Source organism: Trichosurus vulpecula, chromosome 6 (genome assembly GCF_011100635.1).
Source record: "Trichosurus vulpecula isolate mTriVul1 chromosome 6, mTriVul1.pri, whole genome shotgun sequence".
NCBI lineage: Eukaryota > Metazoa > Chordata > Mammalia > Diprotodontia > Phalangeridae > Trichosurus > Trichosurus vulpecula.
The window spans coordinates 131,293,732-131,312,260 of record NC_050578.1 but is presented as its reverse complement, the minus strand read 5'-3'; the positions used below and the strand labels follow the sequence as shown (position 1 = coordinate 131,312,260).

At 36.5% G+C, this 18,529-nt stretch overlaps 2 protein-coding genes across 2 annotated transcripts in view; one reads left to right on the top strand and one right to left on the bottom strand.

The window, feature by feature from the left end:
* Window positions 1-931: 931 nt before the first annotated feature.
* SPOCK3 (SPARC (osteonectin), cwcv and kazal like domains proteoglycan 3) overlaps window positions 932-18,529 on the top strand; it is a 448,691-nt gene continuing 431,093 nt past the window's right edge. Inside the window, exons 1-2 of the mRNA XM_036763292.1 lie at window positions 932-1,044; window positions 1,542-1,721. Of these exons, the coding sequence (XP_036619187.1) occupies window positions 1,542-1,721 (180 nt within the window). The 5' untranslated portion in view covers window positions 932-1,044. The remainder of the gene's footprint in view (window positions 1,045-1,541; window positions 1,722-18,529) is intronic.
* On the bottom strand, window positions 16,220-16,680 carry LOC118853279 (40S ribosomal protein S17-like). The gene has a single exon (XM_036763293.1). It carries the CDS (start codon window positions 16,678-16,680, stop codon window positions 16,273-16,275), a length of 408 nt encoding a protein of 135 aa, XP_036619188.1. The 3' UTR covers window positions 16,220-16,272.

Here is an 18,529-nt window from a genome sequence, read left to right as displayed (position 1 = left end):
ATGATGCCAAGGAGCACAGTTGAAAGCAGTTATGCAAGTCACTTGACCTTCCTAGGCTTTAGTTTCCTCAACTGAAAAAAAATAGAGGTTGAACTCAGATGTCCTTTCCAGTCAATAAGTTAATAAATATAAGCTGCATATGTATAAAATGGTTTATTAAAAGATAACCTCATCCATCCATACAAACATATTAGTTAAACCAAGCTAAAAAAAAAGTCTTTTTGGGGGGTGAAAAAAGGTCCTAGACTTTAAAAATTATGAGTGAACTTTGTACTTTTAAAGAAAAAATAAATAAACCTAATTTTTAAGCAGAGTTGATCATTTATAGGATTGCAAATTGAGAGCTGGAAAGCCCCTTGGAGACCATGGTGGTCAACTAGTCTAACACTCTCACTTTAAAATTGAGGAAACTGAGGCCCAGGGGAGTAAAGTGATTTGCCTAAAGTCATTCAAATAGTAAGTAGCAGAACTGGAGTCCCTACCTAACGATATCCCACTCTATACTTGCTCAGCAGCCCAACTGGAATTTTATTTTCACAGAAAGGTCCTTCTCTTTAAATTTGTATACAGTACATACAGAAAGAGAGACATAATGACAGGCACCGATGGAAACAACTTGAGCTAAGGCAAATTTGAAAAAGTCCCATCTGCAGGTTACCCCTAGGGGAAAAGATTGATAATTCCAGGGACTCACTGGAATGAAGGAAGGTACGAGATTCTCTGTTCTGCATGAAGTTTTCTGCAAACTCCATCCTCCAAACTAGCCTTTCTCAAAGCAGTAAAGCATATCAGTCGCAAGAGGGATGGAAATAATAAGTCCCTAGGTTGCGTGGGTGTCTAGAGCAGAGGGCAAGCGGATTGCTTCACCAACGCAAGTTCGGCTATCAGAGTGGAAAAGCGAGAAGATAACTAGTTCAAGTCAAGGGTTTCATTGGATCACGGTGGTTCCGGCTCCATCCTGTTCCTGCCACACATTGCTCGCAGCCAAAGATCAAGGAGAGGAGGAGGAGGAGGATAAGGGAAAAAGAAGAGAAGAAAGGGGAGGTAAGTAAGAGGGAGGGCAGCAGGAGCGAGGGGAATAAGCCAGGGAAGAGGAGCGTGGGGACACTGGGAGTGAGGTTGGGGTGGGAGTGGGGGTGGGGGCAGAGCGCTGAGCCCGAGGAGTTGAGTGGACACCTCCAGACCATAGCGCGAGCAGCAGATCCTGAAAGAGACAACATTGGCAGAGTCGAGCTGCATTTCCAGCAGGAGCTGAGCGCATAGTACAGCAAGGTGATGTGCTAGGCAGCTCTGCAGCAAGCTGCCTGCCCCCCTCTGCACTGGCGTGTGTGTGTGTGTGTGTGTGTGTGTATGTGTGTGTGTGTGTGTACACTGCCAAACACCACTATACTCTCCCTCCCGCCCCCTCTCTATCTCATTTTCTCAGTGCATTCCTCGGGGTCGTCCCCCCATATTTTTACCTCTCGTTTAACATTTTTTAAAATTTTTTTGCCCCCCCCCCCCATCTCTTCTTCCTTCCCCCTTGTGCCTCTCTCCCCAAGATGTTAAAGGCATCAGCCCTATTGTGTGTGTATGCAGTCGTCTGGTGCAGTCAGACTCTCGCGGCAGCGGCAGTGGCCTGGAGCAGATCGGACAGCAGTAATTTTCTGGATGATAAACAATGGCTCACCACTATCTCCCAATATGATAAGGAAGTAGGACAGTGGAACAAATTCCGAGACGTAAGTGCTGCATGCTTGCGTCCCCACCCTCCACACACACACACACACACACACACACACACACACACCCTCCTTGTTGGGGGAGGGGGAAGAGGAAGAAAGAAAAGGAAAGAGTGGGTTCAATTTCCCAGGCGGGTGGGTGATTTTGGTGTCGGAGAGAGGAGGGAGTGGAGAGGCAGAAATAGAAGTTCTCAGTTGAGATGCTTTTCCCCTTTTGGCTGACGCAACATGGAGTTAATTGTCCACGGGAAGGTTTTGTTGATTGGATGCTCAGGAGTTAGGTTTCCAGGCTTCCTTCTTTCCATCCTCTTTCTTCACCTTTCAAATCTTCCCCTCCCCAGTCCTTCGGAATCAATGGCTTGTAAAGAACAACTTTTCTAGTGATGTTGCTGGAGCTTATGTAAACACAGCAGAGGTGTGTTTTCGCCATTCATACCTACTAAGTGATCAGGAACGATCAGTTACTAATGGACCATTAAGAAATTTAAGGAAGGAGGGAGGAAAATGTCAGATTTATATAAAGGCAGGCTGGCAGAGAAGTGGTAGGAGGGTGTCAGAACCTGTTAAACAGTAGTCGAATCTGTCCTGGACGATTACATAGAACTGCTGATCAGTTGTCTGCGTCGACATTAACTTTAATCCATAGCGTGTTCTCTATACACCTTATTAGGTTGTATTCCAAAGTGCACCATGAACTGCCTGGTGGTGAATGTGATAGCTAATTGTTGACCTGGCTGTGAGGGGTTAAATCGGAGAATTCTGCTGCCCGGATGGGTTTTTACTAGGGATTATTCCAAAGAGAAGCCTTGTTCAGAGAATCCACTCTTGTTTATTTTTCAACCCTGTTAGCTCCACTACATGCTTGTAGTTTTCTCCACCATATTTGAGAGGAATCAGATTATAGCTGGTCACTTTGATTTCTAGCGCTGAAGGTGTCAGGTGTGTGTTAATTCTGACGCGTTGTAATACATTTCATAAAGAGAAAAGACAAGCTGGTTGCTTATCCCTGTCATCCTAAGGAGTGGAGAGGGAGGCACATGACTAAGATTCCTCTGTGCGCTCTCTCCCTCTCCAAACAAATTTGTGAGAGTAAAAAAAAAAAAAGCAACAAAAACAACTCTGCAGGAATTTGGATATGCTGTACATGTACAGTGCCAGCACTGAAGGCAGATAGATGACTCACCACCCTCCAACCCTATTACTTCAAGTATTAGCAAGGTTTTCTTGACCAATCCTGACATTTGTAAAAAGGTAGCTTGCATTGTTTCCTTTCACCACCCCCACTCCAACACAGGAAAGAATAAATAAAAATCACGAAATCATTGCCTAACTCTCAAACATGGGGAATGCCCTGACAGATAAATTAGTGCAGATGTGTCCATTTCTGATTGAGTTTAGGGATGTTAGGGATGGGGGTACTTATGAATAAGTACTCAATTTTCTTTGTTACCAATCCTTGGAAAATTTAAAGTCCAAAGATGGAGCAGGAGGATATTCTTTAATTTAGGCCTTTTCCTTAAATGTTTTTATGGGTCATGTCTTCAAAATTCATAGTAGAACTTGAAACAGATTGTGTTATACAACTAGCTATCATTGTAAATGTTAGTTGTCCTTTATTAAAAGCAAGGCTGGCAAGATTTCTGAAAGTGGGAAAGAACTCTTTGTTGATCTTGTCATTTCTAAAGGAAAGTAAAGATTTTGTCAGGAATCCAGAATTGATTCATCTTATGACATTTCATTTATCACCAGCTTTTAAAAGTCCTTTTGAAATGACTGCAGGCTTTCTTTTTGAAAATATGCTCTGTTAGTAATACTCTGTTTCCATCTTTATGTAAATCAAGTTGTTTAAATAATGGTCATGAATATTCAGCAATCCATGCTTTACTTTATTTATAGAGCATGGCCCAAGATGCAAACATCAGTCTTTTCTGAGAACATGAACTGTATACTTTGTTCACCTTATCATTGTTTTTTTTTCTCCATCAGTGATTGAAAATTGATTGGTTTAGAACTTTAAACAGCAACAAGCTTTCACTTGAACAGTTTGTTGTTAACACCCTTTGCACATATAAGACCTTAGTAAATGGTCTTGGATTTATACTATTAAGGCTCAATTACTTTGATTTACAGTATAGCGATTAAGGAAGAGTATTATTCTAGAGAGCTAATAACATACAAAGTGTTGTAAAAGCAGACTACATTTAAGTTGTTAAATAGATAGCTCTTAAATATAGAAAAATATAAACTATCTTATGGCTACCATGATATCATGCGTTCTGCCTTTGAGGTTTCTGGAGAAAAAAAATATTTCCCAAATTGTAGTGCTGTATTTGTTAACTTCTTAAGATGAAGGATTTAATGTGATCTATTTTAAGTTAATATGTATTTTAGATGTGGGCAGCCAATATGAAATAGTGCCATTATAGCAAGTACAGTGAAGGATGATTTTTAAAACTTAAAGGAATGGATTTTAATCACAAATTTTTCAAGTAGATGAGAACATCTTTATAAAGATGACAGTTCTTAAAAACATGGCAAAGATCAATATTTCCTATATGTCTACTGACCACCTGTTGATATAAAAGAGTAGCTATTAATAATACAAAATGTTTTATCATGAGTATTGACAAGGCTTTTCCCAAGGTTCAGAATAAATATTCTAGACAGAAAAAATAATTTTGGCTATTTCCACACCAATTAATTTATATTTTCCTTGCTGTGTGATCAATTAATTGTTTATTGATATTTCCATGATTTTGAATATTGTAAGATTTTTAATCCATTTTTGTTACAAGTCCATGGTGATGATGCATTTACAGAAATGGACAAGAATTGCATGAAAACTTTTTTATTCTGCATCAGTATTTATATTTTGAATTGATTTAGAAATTCTAATTAATAGCTAATCACGAATTCCAACTCATTTTAAGTTTATTTACTCTTTACTTGACTTTATTTATAGAAAGAAAAGTTTCCTTTATCATATGATTCCCCCCTCATGTTTTCTTTTAATTTGACCATTCTGCTAATCCTTAGCTTTCCTCTACAAAATAATTACATTTCCAAAGTATATTTTATTTTTCAGTATTTTCTTATACATTTTTATTTGGTATACCATTTAATCCTAACTGCCCTTTAACAGTCCCCTAACGTACAACCTATGTTAAATTCTCAGGTTTGAGGGACATAGAAAGGAAGTTTAAATAACTTGAAGACCAATTAGAAAAGGCAAGATTGATTAATAGATAAGCTAATGACACTGATATGGATCATTGATTCAGCTTCCTCTAGTCCTAGATCACAGTGAAAGAAATTAAAACCAAGATGAGTTCACAAATAGCAATGAAAGGGAAGATTCTTCAAATAATTGTGACCTCTCCTCTATACTGGCTTTTGACACAGAGGAGTTTTATTGCATTGATCTTTTTTTTTTCTTCCCACAATGTTAACACAAAATGAACTATGTTATAGAATATTTAAGCTGTCATAAATCTCACAATGATGTTCTTTGCTACTCATATCTCTGATCATCTTTCAGTCAAAGTTGGAATATATACAGAGTTTAGTATGTGAAAAACCCTGAAACAATGGAAAGTTGATCATGTTTTTGGTTAAATACAGTGAAGACTATTTCCAGGTAATAAAGCATGATGGGATAGTAAAAACTTATACATATATATATATACACACACACACACACACACACACACACATACATATACATACACACATATATACTCATATATACACAAATATACACATATACACATACATATGTATAAATGTATATATGCATATGTCTATGTGTATATATATGTGTATATGTGTAATGATATGATATATGACATGATATGATATGATATGATGTAACAGTGGAGGGGAGGAATGATGAAGCATGAAAGTACTTTATGCAAATATCCAAGTGATTATGTATTTTGGAAATGATATAATTCAAAGTATAGTAGTTTCATGCACATACATTTTGCACATAAATCCTCCCCCCTGCCAGTACTTCTTGGAACTACCCTCATTTAGCAGGGACAGCCCTCAAATCAATTGCTCTAGAGGCTCTATAGGATATTGAGACTTGTGGTTTCAGAAGGGAAAATTGTAAACTTTGAGGAAAAGATGGATTATTAGCTCACATTTGCAAACTTAGTACACTAAGATTTTCACTGCAGTATTTTTTTCTACTGTTAAAATAAACTAATGAGATTTTGCTTGCTATTGAGTTAAAATAGTGTGATTAAATCACTTCCATAGGACATTATAACATCTATGTTTTAGTTCTATTGTAGCAGATGTAATATTAAAGAATGCCATGAAAGAAAGAGAAATACTCAGGGGCATTTTGAAGCAGTATTTTAAATATATAACAATTAATTGGTGGATCATAGTGACAGCTTTACATGATTTCTGTCCCCAGATCATTTTTAGTCTCCACCCCCCCAGAAGAATTATGGCAGTTCAGTTTTAATTTTTAAAATATTTAAAATCTGTTAAAAGTTCATATTGGAGTTAAGAGATTGATTAAAATACCATAATTCAATTAACATTTTCTTTAAAAATTTGGCATTTACATATACTCCAGATAAGATTAAACAAATATTAAGTCTTAAAATTTATCTTTAAAAATAACTTTTAGTTTTTCTAAACAGCATATTAAATATTAAAGCTTAATATATTCACTGAAAGTTTCCAAATGATTCAAGCTATTTGTATTTTTTTAAAATGGGAATTTTGGGGACATTGGACAAAACTTCAATTTCTTTTCTGTCGTGTTTTAGCACAAGGATTATTTAAGACATCACGGTTGATTGTGAGGAGGATTTCATTTAAGTTAAAGAGAGGAAGTGAGGATCTAGGAAGAGGCCATCAACCTTTCCTGCCATTATAAAGTAAATAAAACTATTTTGTTTCTAGGCATTTCTATTTGTTCTGTATCCATGTGCTTAATAACACATTACAAATGCAAATCTTTTTTTTTCTTATAGTTAATGATCAGTATCTGAAACACCAAGTTAAAAAAATCAATGTGGAATGCTTGTGTTAGGTTTATGCTGTTGTATGACTATACTTTATAAGTGAGAGATATGGCATAGCAAGTAAAAATTCTCTAATTTGCTTCATTCAAAAATCCATTATAATTCCACATTTTTGTTTAAATAATCTAAAAAAGGAAGAAAATTAAAATCCAAAATTGGGGAGAATTTATGTTGTATCTCAAAATTCTGTCCATTTTTGTTATTTTTGCATTGCTGAATCTGTATATAAAATTTGTATTTTTCATGTAGTCTTTTCTAATTTCACAGAGATAATTTGAGTAACAGTTATGTTTCACTTTGTGAAGTGGGACACATTTTGTTGAATCAAGAAGAATTAAGTGTCTACTATGTGCAAGTCACTTTACTCAGTGCTGGAGAAATAAAGATAGTTTGTGTTCTCAAGGAGCTCGCAGTCTAATGAGGGAGATAGCAAGCTATGTACAGTACAAATTGGAGATTGTCTTGGGGGAAGATCCAAACATGAAGGCTGCTAGAGAAAGGCTTCCTGTAGAAGGTGAGATATTAGCTGGCACTTGATAGAAGCCATGGAAGATAGAAAAATCATGAATTTTGTCATCACGGTTTTCATAGGCCTTGTTTAGTCATCCTGTAGAGAAAATTAATTGTTTTAGTGGAAGTTTGACCATGGTATTCCTTTACCAATTAAATAGATACAGTTGCTGTATGATAAATATTCAAATTACAAACTATATGAGGATTCCGAAGATGCTTTGAGAGAAAAGGGACAGTTCCCTTCACTAGCAAAGGTCATAGTTCTAGAGAGTACATGAAGTACATTTTGTTCTTCGTCCTTCATTCTCAGAAAGGACCAGTGACATCAGGTGGGTGATGTCATGACTTGTAAATGACTTAGATTTAAGTGAGGCAGAACAGTACAAGTCCTTGGTCTCCCCCTTTCCTCCAGATTCATTGGAGTCCGGTGGCAATCAGCTCAGAACAGTTAATGATTTTCCCCTTGAAGGATATAGAAGTTAAGTAACTTACCCAGCATCGTGGAGGTAGGAAAAATAGGTAGTCATAATTGAACGCCAAAGTGATAGAACCTATAGGATTTGTTCTCTCCTCTTCTATTCCCCAAAACATAGGGGACAAATCTAGGACTTGATTGCCCTGGTAGGTAAGACAAGGCTCAATCTGTACTTTCCTTGAATATATTGAAATGACTTCTTAGTTATCTAAGGGAATAAAAAGGTCTAGCATAGTTGTCCTGGGCATTTTAGACTTGGCAATTCTCTTGAGTAGATGTCTTTCTATATGGAGACTGGAGATGGTCAGGAAGGGCAGGGTTTACTACTGTTACTATATTCATGTTGAATATTTGTAAGGGAAAGCAAAGTGGGACTTTTTAACTTTTTTTGAAGTGCTTTTCAGCATTAAAACAATCAAGTGATTTTGACTGAGTCTTGCCTTTGTTTGAAGGAAGGCCCACACCCTTTTGCTAATTAGGTCACTGGAGGCATGAAGCCTTCAGGCCCTGAAAAAGGGTACATATACCCTGAGAGTAACCATTAACCTAGAACTCTCAGAACTGTGGGAGGAGAGGTTTTGCTTTGGGGGCTCACTCATTGGAAGGGTGGTCATGCTATTTGGCCAGATGGGACTCTGAGTGCACATTAAGGATGCTCCCCCCCCCACCCCCTGCTTCGAAAACCCAGATGTCGGTGCTTCTCTCTCTCTAGTAATTATGTATATATTATCATGGTCAGACAATTAGAAGCCCTGTGTATTGATTTGTGTTTATGTTCTCTGTTTAATTTCTGCTTGTAATTTCCATTTGTGTTTTTTCTGAAGCTCAGAGTGCTGACTTTTTCCCCTTAACTAAGTGAATGTTATATGTATGTTTAATTAAAGTGAGATCGTAAACCCCTTAAAGTTGCTTTCCTTAGAAAAACAGATCAAATAACCTGTGCTAGCAGCCCTCCTGTGTGCTGGTGTTATTGGTCTTATACCTCCACAGCGGCTGCCAGCAACATTGTTGTTACAATATTCTTTATTAGCATTAAGCTAACCACTGTTTCTTAACTGTTGAATGACCTACAAGTTCCTCATTTCATCCCAATAAATGAACTTGAACTAACAGGGTGCTGGCCTGACTTACATCCTAACAGTTGATCTTCCTGACTACAGTTAGCACTCAAATCATTGTGCCATACTCCCTATCCCAACATTCAACAGATAAACCAACTCATTAAAATCTGAGCTAGTGGTAAGTGTAGTATGTACTACTGGGGGAAAAAGGTACACTTTGGACAACTTATGGTAGTAGAAAATAGCTGCCTATGGCTGTTGCCAATTTCACTTCTCTACTTTCCACTGTGAAGTAGATAAGAGTATTGGATTTAGTCAGAAAGACTTCTAATAATAGCTATCACATACACTTCAAGATTTGCAAAGCTCTTTACAAATATTATCTCATTTGATCCCTCCAACAACCCTGTGAAGTAGATGCTATTATTATCCTCACTTTACAGATGAGGAAGCTGAGGCAGACAGATTAGGTGACCCACAGAGCCAGGCCTGCTGCTCTATTCACTGCATCATTGAGCTTTCCAAAACTGAGTTGGAATCCTGCCTCAGAAATTGAGTAGCTATCTAATGTTGGGTTGAGAGCAACTAGGTGGCACAGTGGATAGAACATTGGTCCTAGATTGAGTCATCTTTCTGAATTTAAATCCATCCTCAGACATTTACTAGCTGTATGACCCTGAGGTAGTCACTTAACCCCGTTTGCCTCAGTTTCCTCATTTGTAAAATGAACTGGAGAAGGAAATGGTAAACCACTCCAGTATCTTTGCTAGGAAAACCCCAAAGGGAGACATAGAGAGTTAGACATGACTGAAACCACTGAACAACAACAACAATTTTGGGTCAGTCACTTAATCTCTCTCTTCTTCAGTTTCTTCATCCATTAAGTAGGGGTAATGATAGTACCTATTTCACAGGGTTTTTATTAGGATCAAATGAGAGAACACCTGTAAAGTGCAAAAGTCTTTTTATTTCCCTTTAGTTACTAAGCAAGAAAAATTACACCACAGTTACATGAAGATATCTAATCTTCTTTTATATTTTTATCGGTTAATGCTACGTTAGGAAGTTCTGAATCTCTGAATGTAGTGCTATTAAATGGAAGTTTGTTATGAGCCATGTGGCAATATTGCATATATTCGTATATTTTAATGAGTATGTACTTGGAGCATCTAGTCAAGTCAGGTGTCAGATAAGGAGGCTGCGTGTGCACATGTTTGTGTTGTGCGTGGGAATGGGCACTGGCAGAGTAAGAGGTCAAGGAAAATCAATTTAGTACACAGTACACTAGAGAGTGAAACATTTAGAGATTGATGACTTGGTCATTCCACATCAGCATGCTTCTTTCCCTCCCCCAATTTAGTTGGTCACAGCTCAAGTTCTGGTATCCAGTGGAAGCCTTGCTATCCAGGCAGCTATGCACAGCCTGAGTGAGTCCAAGGTAAAATAGCAAGAAAAGTCCTGAATTCTCACTCACGTAGTAACCTTTGTGACTCACTAGCACATTTTCTTACTGAAGGAAACTCTGAACTACTTCTCTTGGTCATTGGGAGAGTATATTCTTAGTAGTTCAAGCTTAAATGAAATGTAAGCTGCTTGAGGGTATGGACTGTCTCCCTTTCGTATCTCCAGCTCTTGGTATAGTGCCTGGCATATAGTAGGCACTTTAAAAAAGTTACTTGATTAGCTGATTAATATCTATTATATCATTTGATTTCACTGTCGGATTTGGAACATATCTTCACAAAAAGCCTTACTGTAAGGCCTTACTATAGCATGTAGGTGAGGGACTGTGTCAGAATACAAGTGTTAATAGATCATGTTAAACTATGGAGGACTGCTGTTCAGTTGTTTCAGTTGTGGTATACTCTTTGTGTCTTTCTGGGGTTCTCTTGGCAAAGATACTGGAATGGATTGCCATTTCCTTCTCTAGCTCATTTTGCAGATGAGGAAACTGAGGGAAACAGGGTTAAATGACTTGCCCAGGGTCACACAGCTAGTAAGTGTGTGAGGCTAGATTTGAACTCTCATCTTCCTGATTCCAGGCCCAGCACTCTGTCCACTGCACCACCTAGTTGCCTTCTTGATTCCAAGTCCTTCACTCTATCCACAATGCTTGCTGCTTCAGGGAGGACTTCAGGACTGGTTTTGCCTTTTCTGGGGACCAGATTTGCCAAGTTCCGAGAAGTTCATCACCAGAAGTTGGCTTACAGGTGATAAAACATTTTGGTCACAACCATTCAAGGAAGACTATATGCTGTGGCATGGAAGGGTAGAAAATTATTTTAGTGAATGGAGTACACTTATTTAGGAAATTTCAGCACTTTGAATCATTTACTCTGAAGAAGATCCCTGATGATACTGAGATGGTAATGGTCAATAAGAATGAAAATTAATATTTATAGTAGCTCTTTGTGTGGTGGTAAAGAAGTGGAAATCAAGGGGGTGCCCATCAACTGGGGAACGTCTAAACAAGTTGTGTTATATGAATGTAATGGAATATTATTGTGCTATAAGAAATAACCTGGAAAGACTTACATAAACTGATGCTGAGTGACGGGAGCAGAACCAGGAGAACATTGTACACAATTACAGACACATTGTGAGACGAATAACTTTGATAGACTTGGGTCCTCTCAGCAAGGCAGGGTTCTAATACAGCACCAAGATTCATGACGGAAAAATCTATCCACATCAAGAGAAAGAATAAGAGTCTGAATGCAGATCAAAGCAAACTATTTGCTCTCTCTCCCTCTTTTGTTTCTTCTTTCTCATGGTTCATTCCATTGGTTATAATTCTTCTTTCAACATTACTTTTGTGAAAATATGTTTAATGTGAAGGTATATATAGAACATATATCATATTGCATGCCATCTTGGGGGGAAGAAAGGGAGGGGGAGAAAATTTGGAACTCGAAAGCTTGTGGAACTGAATGTTGTAAAGTAAAAATTAAAAAAAATGTAAAAGGGAAAAAAGTTAGAAACAAAAAATAATGAAAATAAAATTTGTCCAGTGTCTGAAAGAACAGTTTGTTAAAAAACAACTAGAGGAATGGATAAATTGTATGTGTATGTGTGTTTGTTGTGTATATGCATGTATACCCATGTGTGTCTTTACTCTGAGAACAGAAGCTGTTTTTATTAGTGTTGACTATTATGGCAGAAATTAGCAGTCAAAAGCAGTTACAGATTTAAAGATCAATATAGGTGAAAAATTGATATTAACAATTAGTCCTGATAGAATAAAACTGAGTTTTGTATAAAAAGATAGAAAATATAAAATGAAAAAGCAGAAAAGATAGTAACTTTAAGAATTAACATTGAAATACATCCAATATTAGATCTTTACCAACTGTAGCATTAACTTCTGAGAAAACACATATCTTCACATATACGTATTCTACTTATGTATACATCCATATAGTAGGTATGTATACAGATATTAAATGTGTATATATGTAAATTGTGTTCATATGTAATTTATACACACATATATATGTATATATGTATTATATATTATATATGCGTACACACATACACACACATATATACGTACTTACATACATACATATGTGTATGTGTTTTGCCTGGACATTTTTAAAAATTAGATTTACTAAGAAACAGTGAGTAGAGGAAATAATACATCCATCTCTCTCCTAAAATTTTCTATTATAATTACTAGTCAATTTATGATTCTCAATACAGGAATGACAGCAAGGTGGTGAAGTGGGTATAGAACTTTGGGCCTGAAGTCTGGAAGATTCATCTTCCCCAGTCCAAAGTCAGCCTCAGACATTTACTATCTGGGTTGCCCTGGTTAAATGGAATACTGATCCCAATTTGCCTCAGTTCTTCATCTGAAAAAAATGAGCTAAAGAAGGAAATGGCAAACAACTCCAGTATCTTTGCCAAGAAATACCCAAATGGGATCATGAAGAGTCAGATATGACTGAAACCACTGAACAACAAAGGACTGGATCAGTGATTCAAATGATATACTGAACTTCCAGATGAGGCTTTCTCTCTACCAATGCAAATTAGCAACTAGCCTGCAATTTAAAATTCAGAGTTCTTCCTAGGATTGAGAGTTTTAGTGACTTGCTCTGGGTAAGATGGCTCATATTTTTCAGAATCAGGACTTGAATGCAGGTTTTCCTGTCTCCAAGTCCAGCATACTAGCTATCATATCACGCCTCCTCTCTTTTAAGATAAAATCTAATTTAATAACCTTAAAGCAAAACATGAGATGAAGTATGGCATAGTTGTTGGAAAGCAGTCCTTGGGGGCAGAATGATTTTGGTTTATATCTTACTTCTGATGCTGACTGGAGATGTGACCAGGAATAAGTTACCTAACATCGCAGGTAACTTAGAAAAATAATTCGTTTAATTCTGAAATTAAGAAATATTACAAGTATTTCCATAATATGGTGGAATTTAATAAAAAAAAATGATTGTATATAAAACTGCAAATCTATTATGTACAAATTGCAATTCCTTTTAAATACATGACAGTTATGTAACTTTTTCCCCTTTTTTCTTGCCTCTGCCACCCTGCCTTAGAGATGACTATCATTAGACACAGATATTCAATATATAGGTAAGATTATTCTATACATACTTCTTCTATTTATCAGTTCTTTCTCTGGATGCAGAGATCGCATCTTCCTTCACAGGTCCTTCATAGTTAGTTTGGGGACCTTTTTATGACTAAGTTATATATAGTTACTTACACACACATACATATACACACACACATGTGTATATACACACACACACATACATATATACACATACACATGCATATGTGCACACATATACACATACATATATATGCATATATATATATATGTGTGTGTGTATGTATTTATGAGTTTCATAAATGGTAGTATTTCCCACACTTCGGAGTTCTGGACATCAAAAAATAATCATAACTCCCCCCCCCACCAAAAAAAAAACAAGCATATTTGAAAATCTTCTGTGAGGTAATTGTGTTTTTTCGTTACCTTTACTTTTGGCAATAACTATAATTTACTGTTCATCTCTTGGGTGCTTTTAATGATTATTACCAAACTCATTATTAGAAAAAGTTTCAAATCAAATTTAAAATGCTGCATTTTTATAGCTGCTTGAATGTACCCACATACGTATACATATATAGTACATGTGTAATGAAAAATAATTGTGTAGTATATGAACAAATGTAACTCATTGTCTTTCCCTGTAATCTCTTCTCTCCTTCTTATATTCTCTTTTACTATAGAGGGAAACTTCCTGTCCCTCAGGCTTTCAACCTAGGAGTCTTCCTCAACTCTTTACTGTCTCACACACTTTAATGGAAAGTAAAATGGGACTTTTTGTTATCTTCTGTTTTGGAGTTTTTCTCAGCACTAAGGCAATAAAGTGGCTTTGAGTCTTGCCTTTGTTTCAATCAAGAGTCTTTGATTGAATCAGGAGTCTTTGATAACCTGCCTAAGTCACAGGGAAGACTTAGGTCACATGGGTTTGAGTCGCATGGTTGTGATGCTCTCTGACTCTGAGGAAGTGTATATATACTCTGAGGTTAGCATTTTGCTTTGGGGGGCTCTCTCATTGGAAGAACAGTCCTATGATTTTGCCAGATGAGACTATGGGTAGCCATTAAGGATCCCCCTGGCTTTGAAGAACCTAGATGTTGGTGCTTCTCTCTCTGGTAACTATGTATGTAATGTCTTGGTCAGACTACTAGAAGCCTGTCTGTTGCTTTGTGTTATTTTCCTCTGTTTATGTAATTTCTGCTTGTAGTTTCTGTTTGTGTTTTCTCTGAAGTTCAGGGTGCTGACTTTTTCCCCTAAATTAAGTGAATGATATATGTATGTTTAATTAAAGTGAGATTGTAAACCCCTTAAAGTTACTTTCCTTAGAAAAGTAGATCAAAGAACTTGCACTAGCAACCCTCCTGTGTGCTGGTGTTTTGGGGCTTTCACAGCCACAGTAGCCGCAACTGTTACACACCCCCATATCTAGATTAGTGCAAAGGCCCATTTAATTCATCTTTGCAACATTTCTTGAATATACCCATTTTTCCCTTTGACACTGCCACCAATCTAGTGCCAGCTCTCATCACTTCATGCCTGGACTACTGTAATCGTCAATTAGTGGTTCTGCCTGCCACAGGGCCCTTCCTACTTTAATTCATTCACCCTTTCGAACTAAAATGATTTTCTGAAAGTACAGGTCTGATCATGTCTCCCTCCTACTGAATAAACTCCAGTGGCTTCCCTATTACCTTCAGGATCAAATGCAAAATCCTCTGTTTGTCATTCAAAGCCTTTCATAACCTGTTTTGTCTGGCACATAGTAGTTGCTTAATAAAATTTTAATTATTTAAAAATGTTGTGATTGAAGGGACTTTTAATGGCATCTAATTCAGCTTCTGACCTAATACAGAAATTCCTTTAAGAACAAATTACCATTTAGCTTCTGTTTGAATGTTTCCAGGGACTGGCAATCCACTCTCTAATGATGGAGTCTGTTGCATTTATAGACTGCTCTAATTGTTAGAATGTCTTACTTTACATAGTGAGATTCACAATGTATTTCCATATAGCTGCCTCCTACTGGTAGTGCTACTTCTGCTCTTTCGCACTATACAGAATACATGCTCCACATAATATAGTTCTTCTGCTATTTGAGAATAGTTATCCTATAATTTTTTTTCCTTCACCAGTTTCTTCAATTTTTCTTCATGTAACATGGTTTCAAGCCTGTCAAATATCTTGGCTATTTTCCTCAGACATGCCTTACTTTGTCACTTTTAGAATGTCCCTAGAATAGAGTGCAATACTTCCAATATGGTCTGACCAGTGCAATAGAAAGAGTATTTTATTTTGACAACAATTTTGAGTCCCTTTTATTGACATAATTCTTAATATTAAGTTTATAAGCTTTAGCAATTTGTTTTAATTTTAACTTCATTCAAAAGAGGTTGCTTTAAAATATTATGTGTGTATACGAGCATATTTGTAAGTTTTATCCTTTTGGAAAACATTGGTTTATGAGATTTTAATACTGAAGATATTTAGGAGTTGAGAGGTGAACTCTAATGTGCTTAAGATTGCCCTCATAATTGTATGTAAAGAAGATAATACTTTGCCTTGATATTCTTTCTCTGAATAATAATCTTAGTTTTGCTGGATCTATGCTATTTATTGCTGTGGATATCTACAGATTGTTTTGTTGTACTCTCAGAATCTTACTGAGATCAATTCAAACTATTTGTATCAGTTGCGGCATAATAAAAATAGATTCAAGAAAAGGTAATAGATACTCGAAGACATGTGTTAAACAATAATAATTATGAAAGTGTTAGTAAAGAAATGAGGGAATCAAGGACTGACAGAAAATAAATACAGCTTGATTAGTTATCTTTTTTTTTGTGGGGCATTCCCATGTTTATTGGAAAGAAGGCAAAAGTAAATATTAAACAGCTCCTCTTGGTGTTTTGAAGTTCATCCCAACTGTGGGCTGGGTAACTTGCAGGTTGGACAAACTGCCAAAGTCCAGGAGTTTCAACATTTCTTTGGTGTCAGGGTCCACTTCAATAGTTTCCTGATCCAAAGCAGAGACCTCTGGGACATAGTTATCCCTCCTTTCTCTTTCTTCTTCCTGCAGTTTGATGGAGATACCTCTCACAGGGCCTCTCTGGATCCACTTCATCAGATGAGTAACATATCCCGCAATCTTGTTGTGGAGCTTCTTGCTGGGGATGATGGCGATCTCCTCGCACACGCGCTTGTTGGTGTGGAAGTCATTGCCCAGGCAGGTGTAGTACTTTTCGATGATGACTCGCGCTGCCTTCTTCACGGTCTTGGTCCGAACGCGACCCATGTTGGCTCCTGAGCATTAGTTATCTTTTTAAAATTTATTTTTATTCTTAGTTTACAGCACTCAGTTCCACAAGTTTTTGAATTCCAAATTTTCTCTTCCCCCCAAGAAGACATGGAATCCGATATAGGTTCTACATATGCCTTTGCATTGAACTAATTTACATAATAGTCCAGTTGTAAAGAAGAATTATGATCCGTGGAATGAACAGTGAGAAAGAAGAAATGGAACCAAAAAAGAAGGGGAAGAAAGAGAGCAAAGAGTTTACCTCAATTTGCATTCAGACTACATAATTCTTTCTCTGGATGTGCATAGCTTTTTTCCACCATGTGTCTTTTGGAGCTGTCTTTGAACCTTGCATTGATGAGAAGAGCCAAGTCTATCAAAGTTAGTTTTTACAGATAACCTGTGTCTGTAATCATGTACAAAGATCTCTTGGTTTTGCTCCCCTCACTCAGCATCAGTTCATATGAGTCTTTCCAGGTTATAATGAAGTCCATCTTCTACTCATTTCTTATAGCACAATAACACTCCATTGCATTCATATACCACAATTTGTTTAGCCATTCTCCAATTTATGGGCATCTCCTTGATTTCAAATGCTTTGCCACCACAAAAAGAGCTGCTATAAATGTTTTTGTACATACAGGTCCCTTTCTCCCTTGTGTGTAAATATTCATCCACTTCCCTCAGGTTGTCACATTTATGGGCATACAATTGGGCAAAATAATTCTTAATTGTTGTTTTAATTTCCTCTTCATTGGAAGTGAATTCACCATTTTCATTTTTGGTACTGATAATTTAGTGTTCTTCTTTCATCTTTTTTAAAATCATACTGACCAAAGCATTTATTGTTTTTTTTTTCATAAAACCAGCTCTTGGTTTTATTTATTAATTCAATAGTTTTCTTGATTTCAGTTTTATTAATCTCTCCTTTGATTTTCAGTATTTCTAATTTGGCATTTAAATTGGGGATTTTCAACTTATTCTTTTTCGTAGATTTTTCGGTTGCATGCCCAATTCTTTGATCTCTTTTTTCTCTATTTTATTCATGTAAACATTTAGAGATATAAGACTTCCCCTAAGAACTGCTTATGCTGCATCCCATAAGTTTTGATATGTTGTCTCATTGTCATTCTATTGAATGAAGTTATTATTTGTTTCTGTGGTTTGTTCTTTGACCCGCTCATTCTTTAGGATTAGATTATTTAGTTTCCAATTAATTTTTAGTTTATCTTTACATGGTCCTTTATTACAAATAATTTTTAATGCATCATGATCTGAAGAGGATGCATTGACTATTTCTGCCTTTCTGCATTGGATTGTAAGGTTTTTATGCCCTAGTACATGGTTAATTATTGAATATGTGCCATATGCGGCTGAGAAAAAGGTATATTCCTTTTTATCCCCATTCAGTTTTGTCCAGAAGTCTATCACATCTATTTTTTCTAAAATTCTATTCATCTCCTTAACTTCTTTCTTGTTTATTTTGAAGTTATATTTGTCAAGTTCAGAGAGGGGGAGGTTGAGGTCCCCCACTAGAATACTTTTGCTGTCAATTTTTTCTTCTAACTCTCTTATCTTTTCCTCTAAGAATTTGTATACTATACTCTTGGTGAATATATGTTAAGCAATGATATTGCTTTATTGTCTATGGTGCCTTTTAGCAGGGTATAGTTTCCTTCTTTATCTCTTTTATTTGGATGTATCTTTTCTTTTGCTTTGTCTGAGATTATGACGGCTACCCCTGCTTTTTTTTTTAACTTCAGCCAAAGCATAATATATTTTACTCCAGCCTTTTACCTTTACTCTGTGTGTATCCCCCTGTTTCAAATGTGTTTCTTGTAAACAA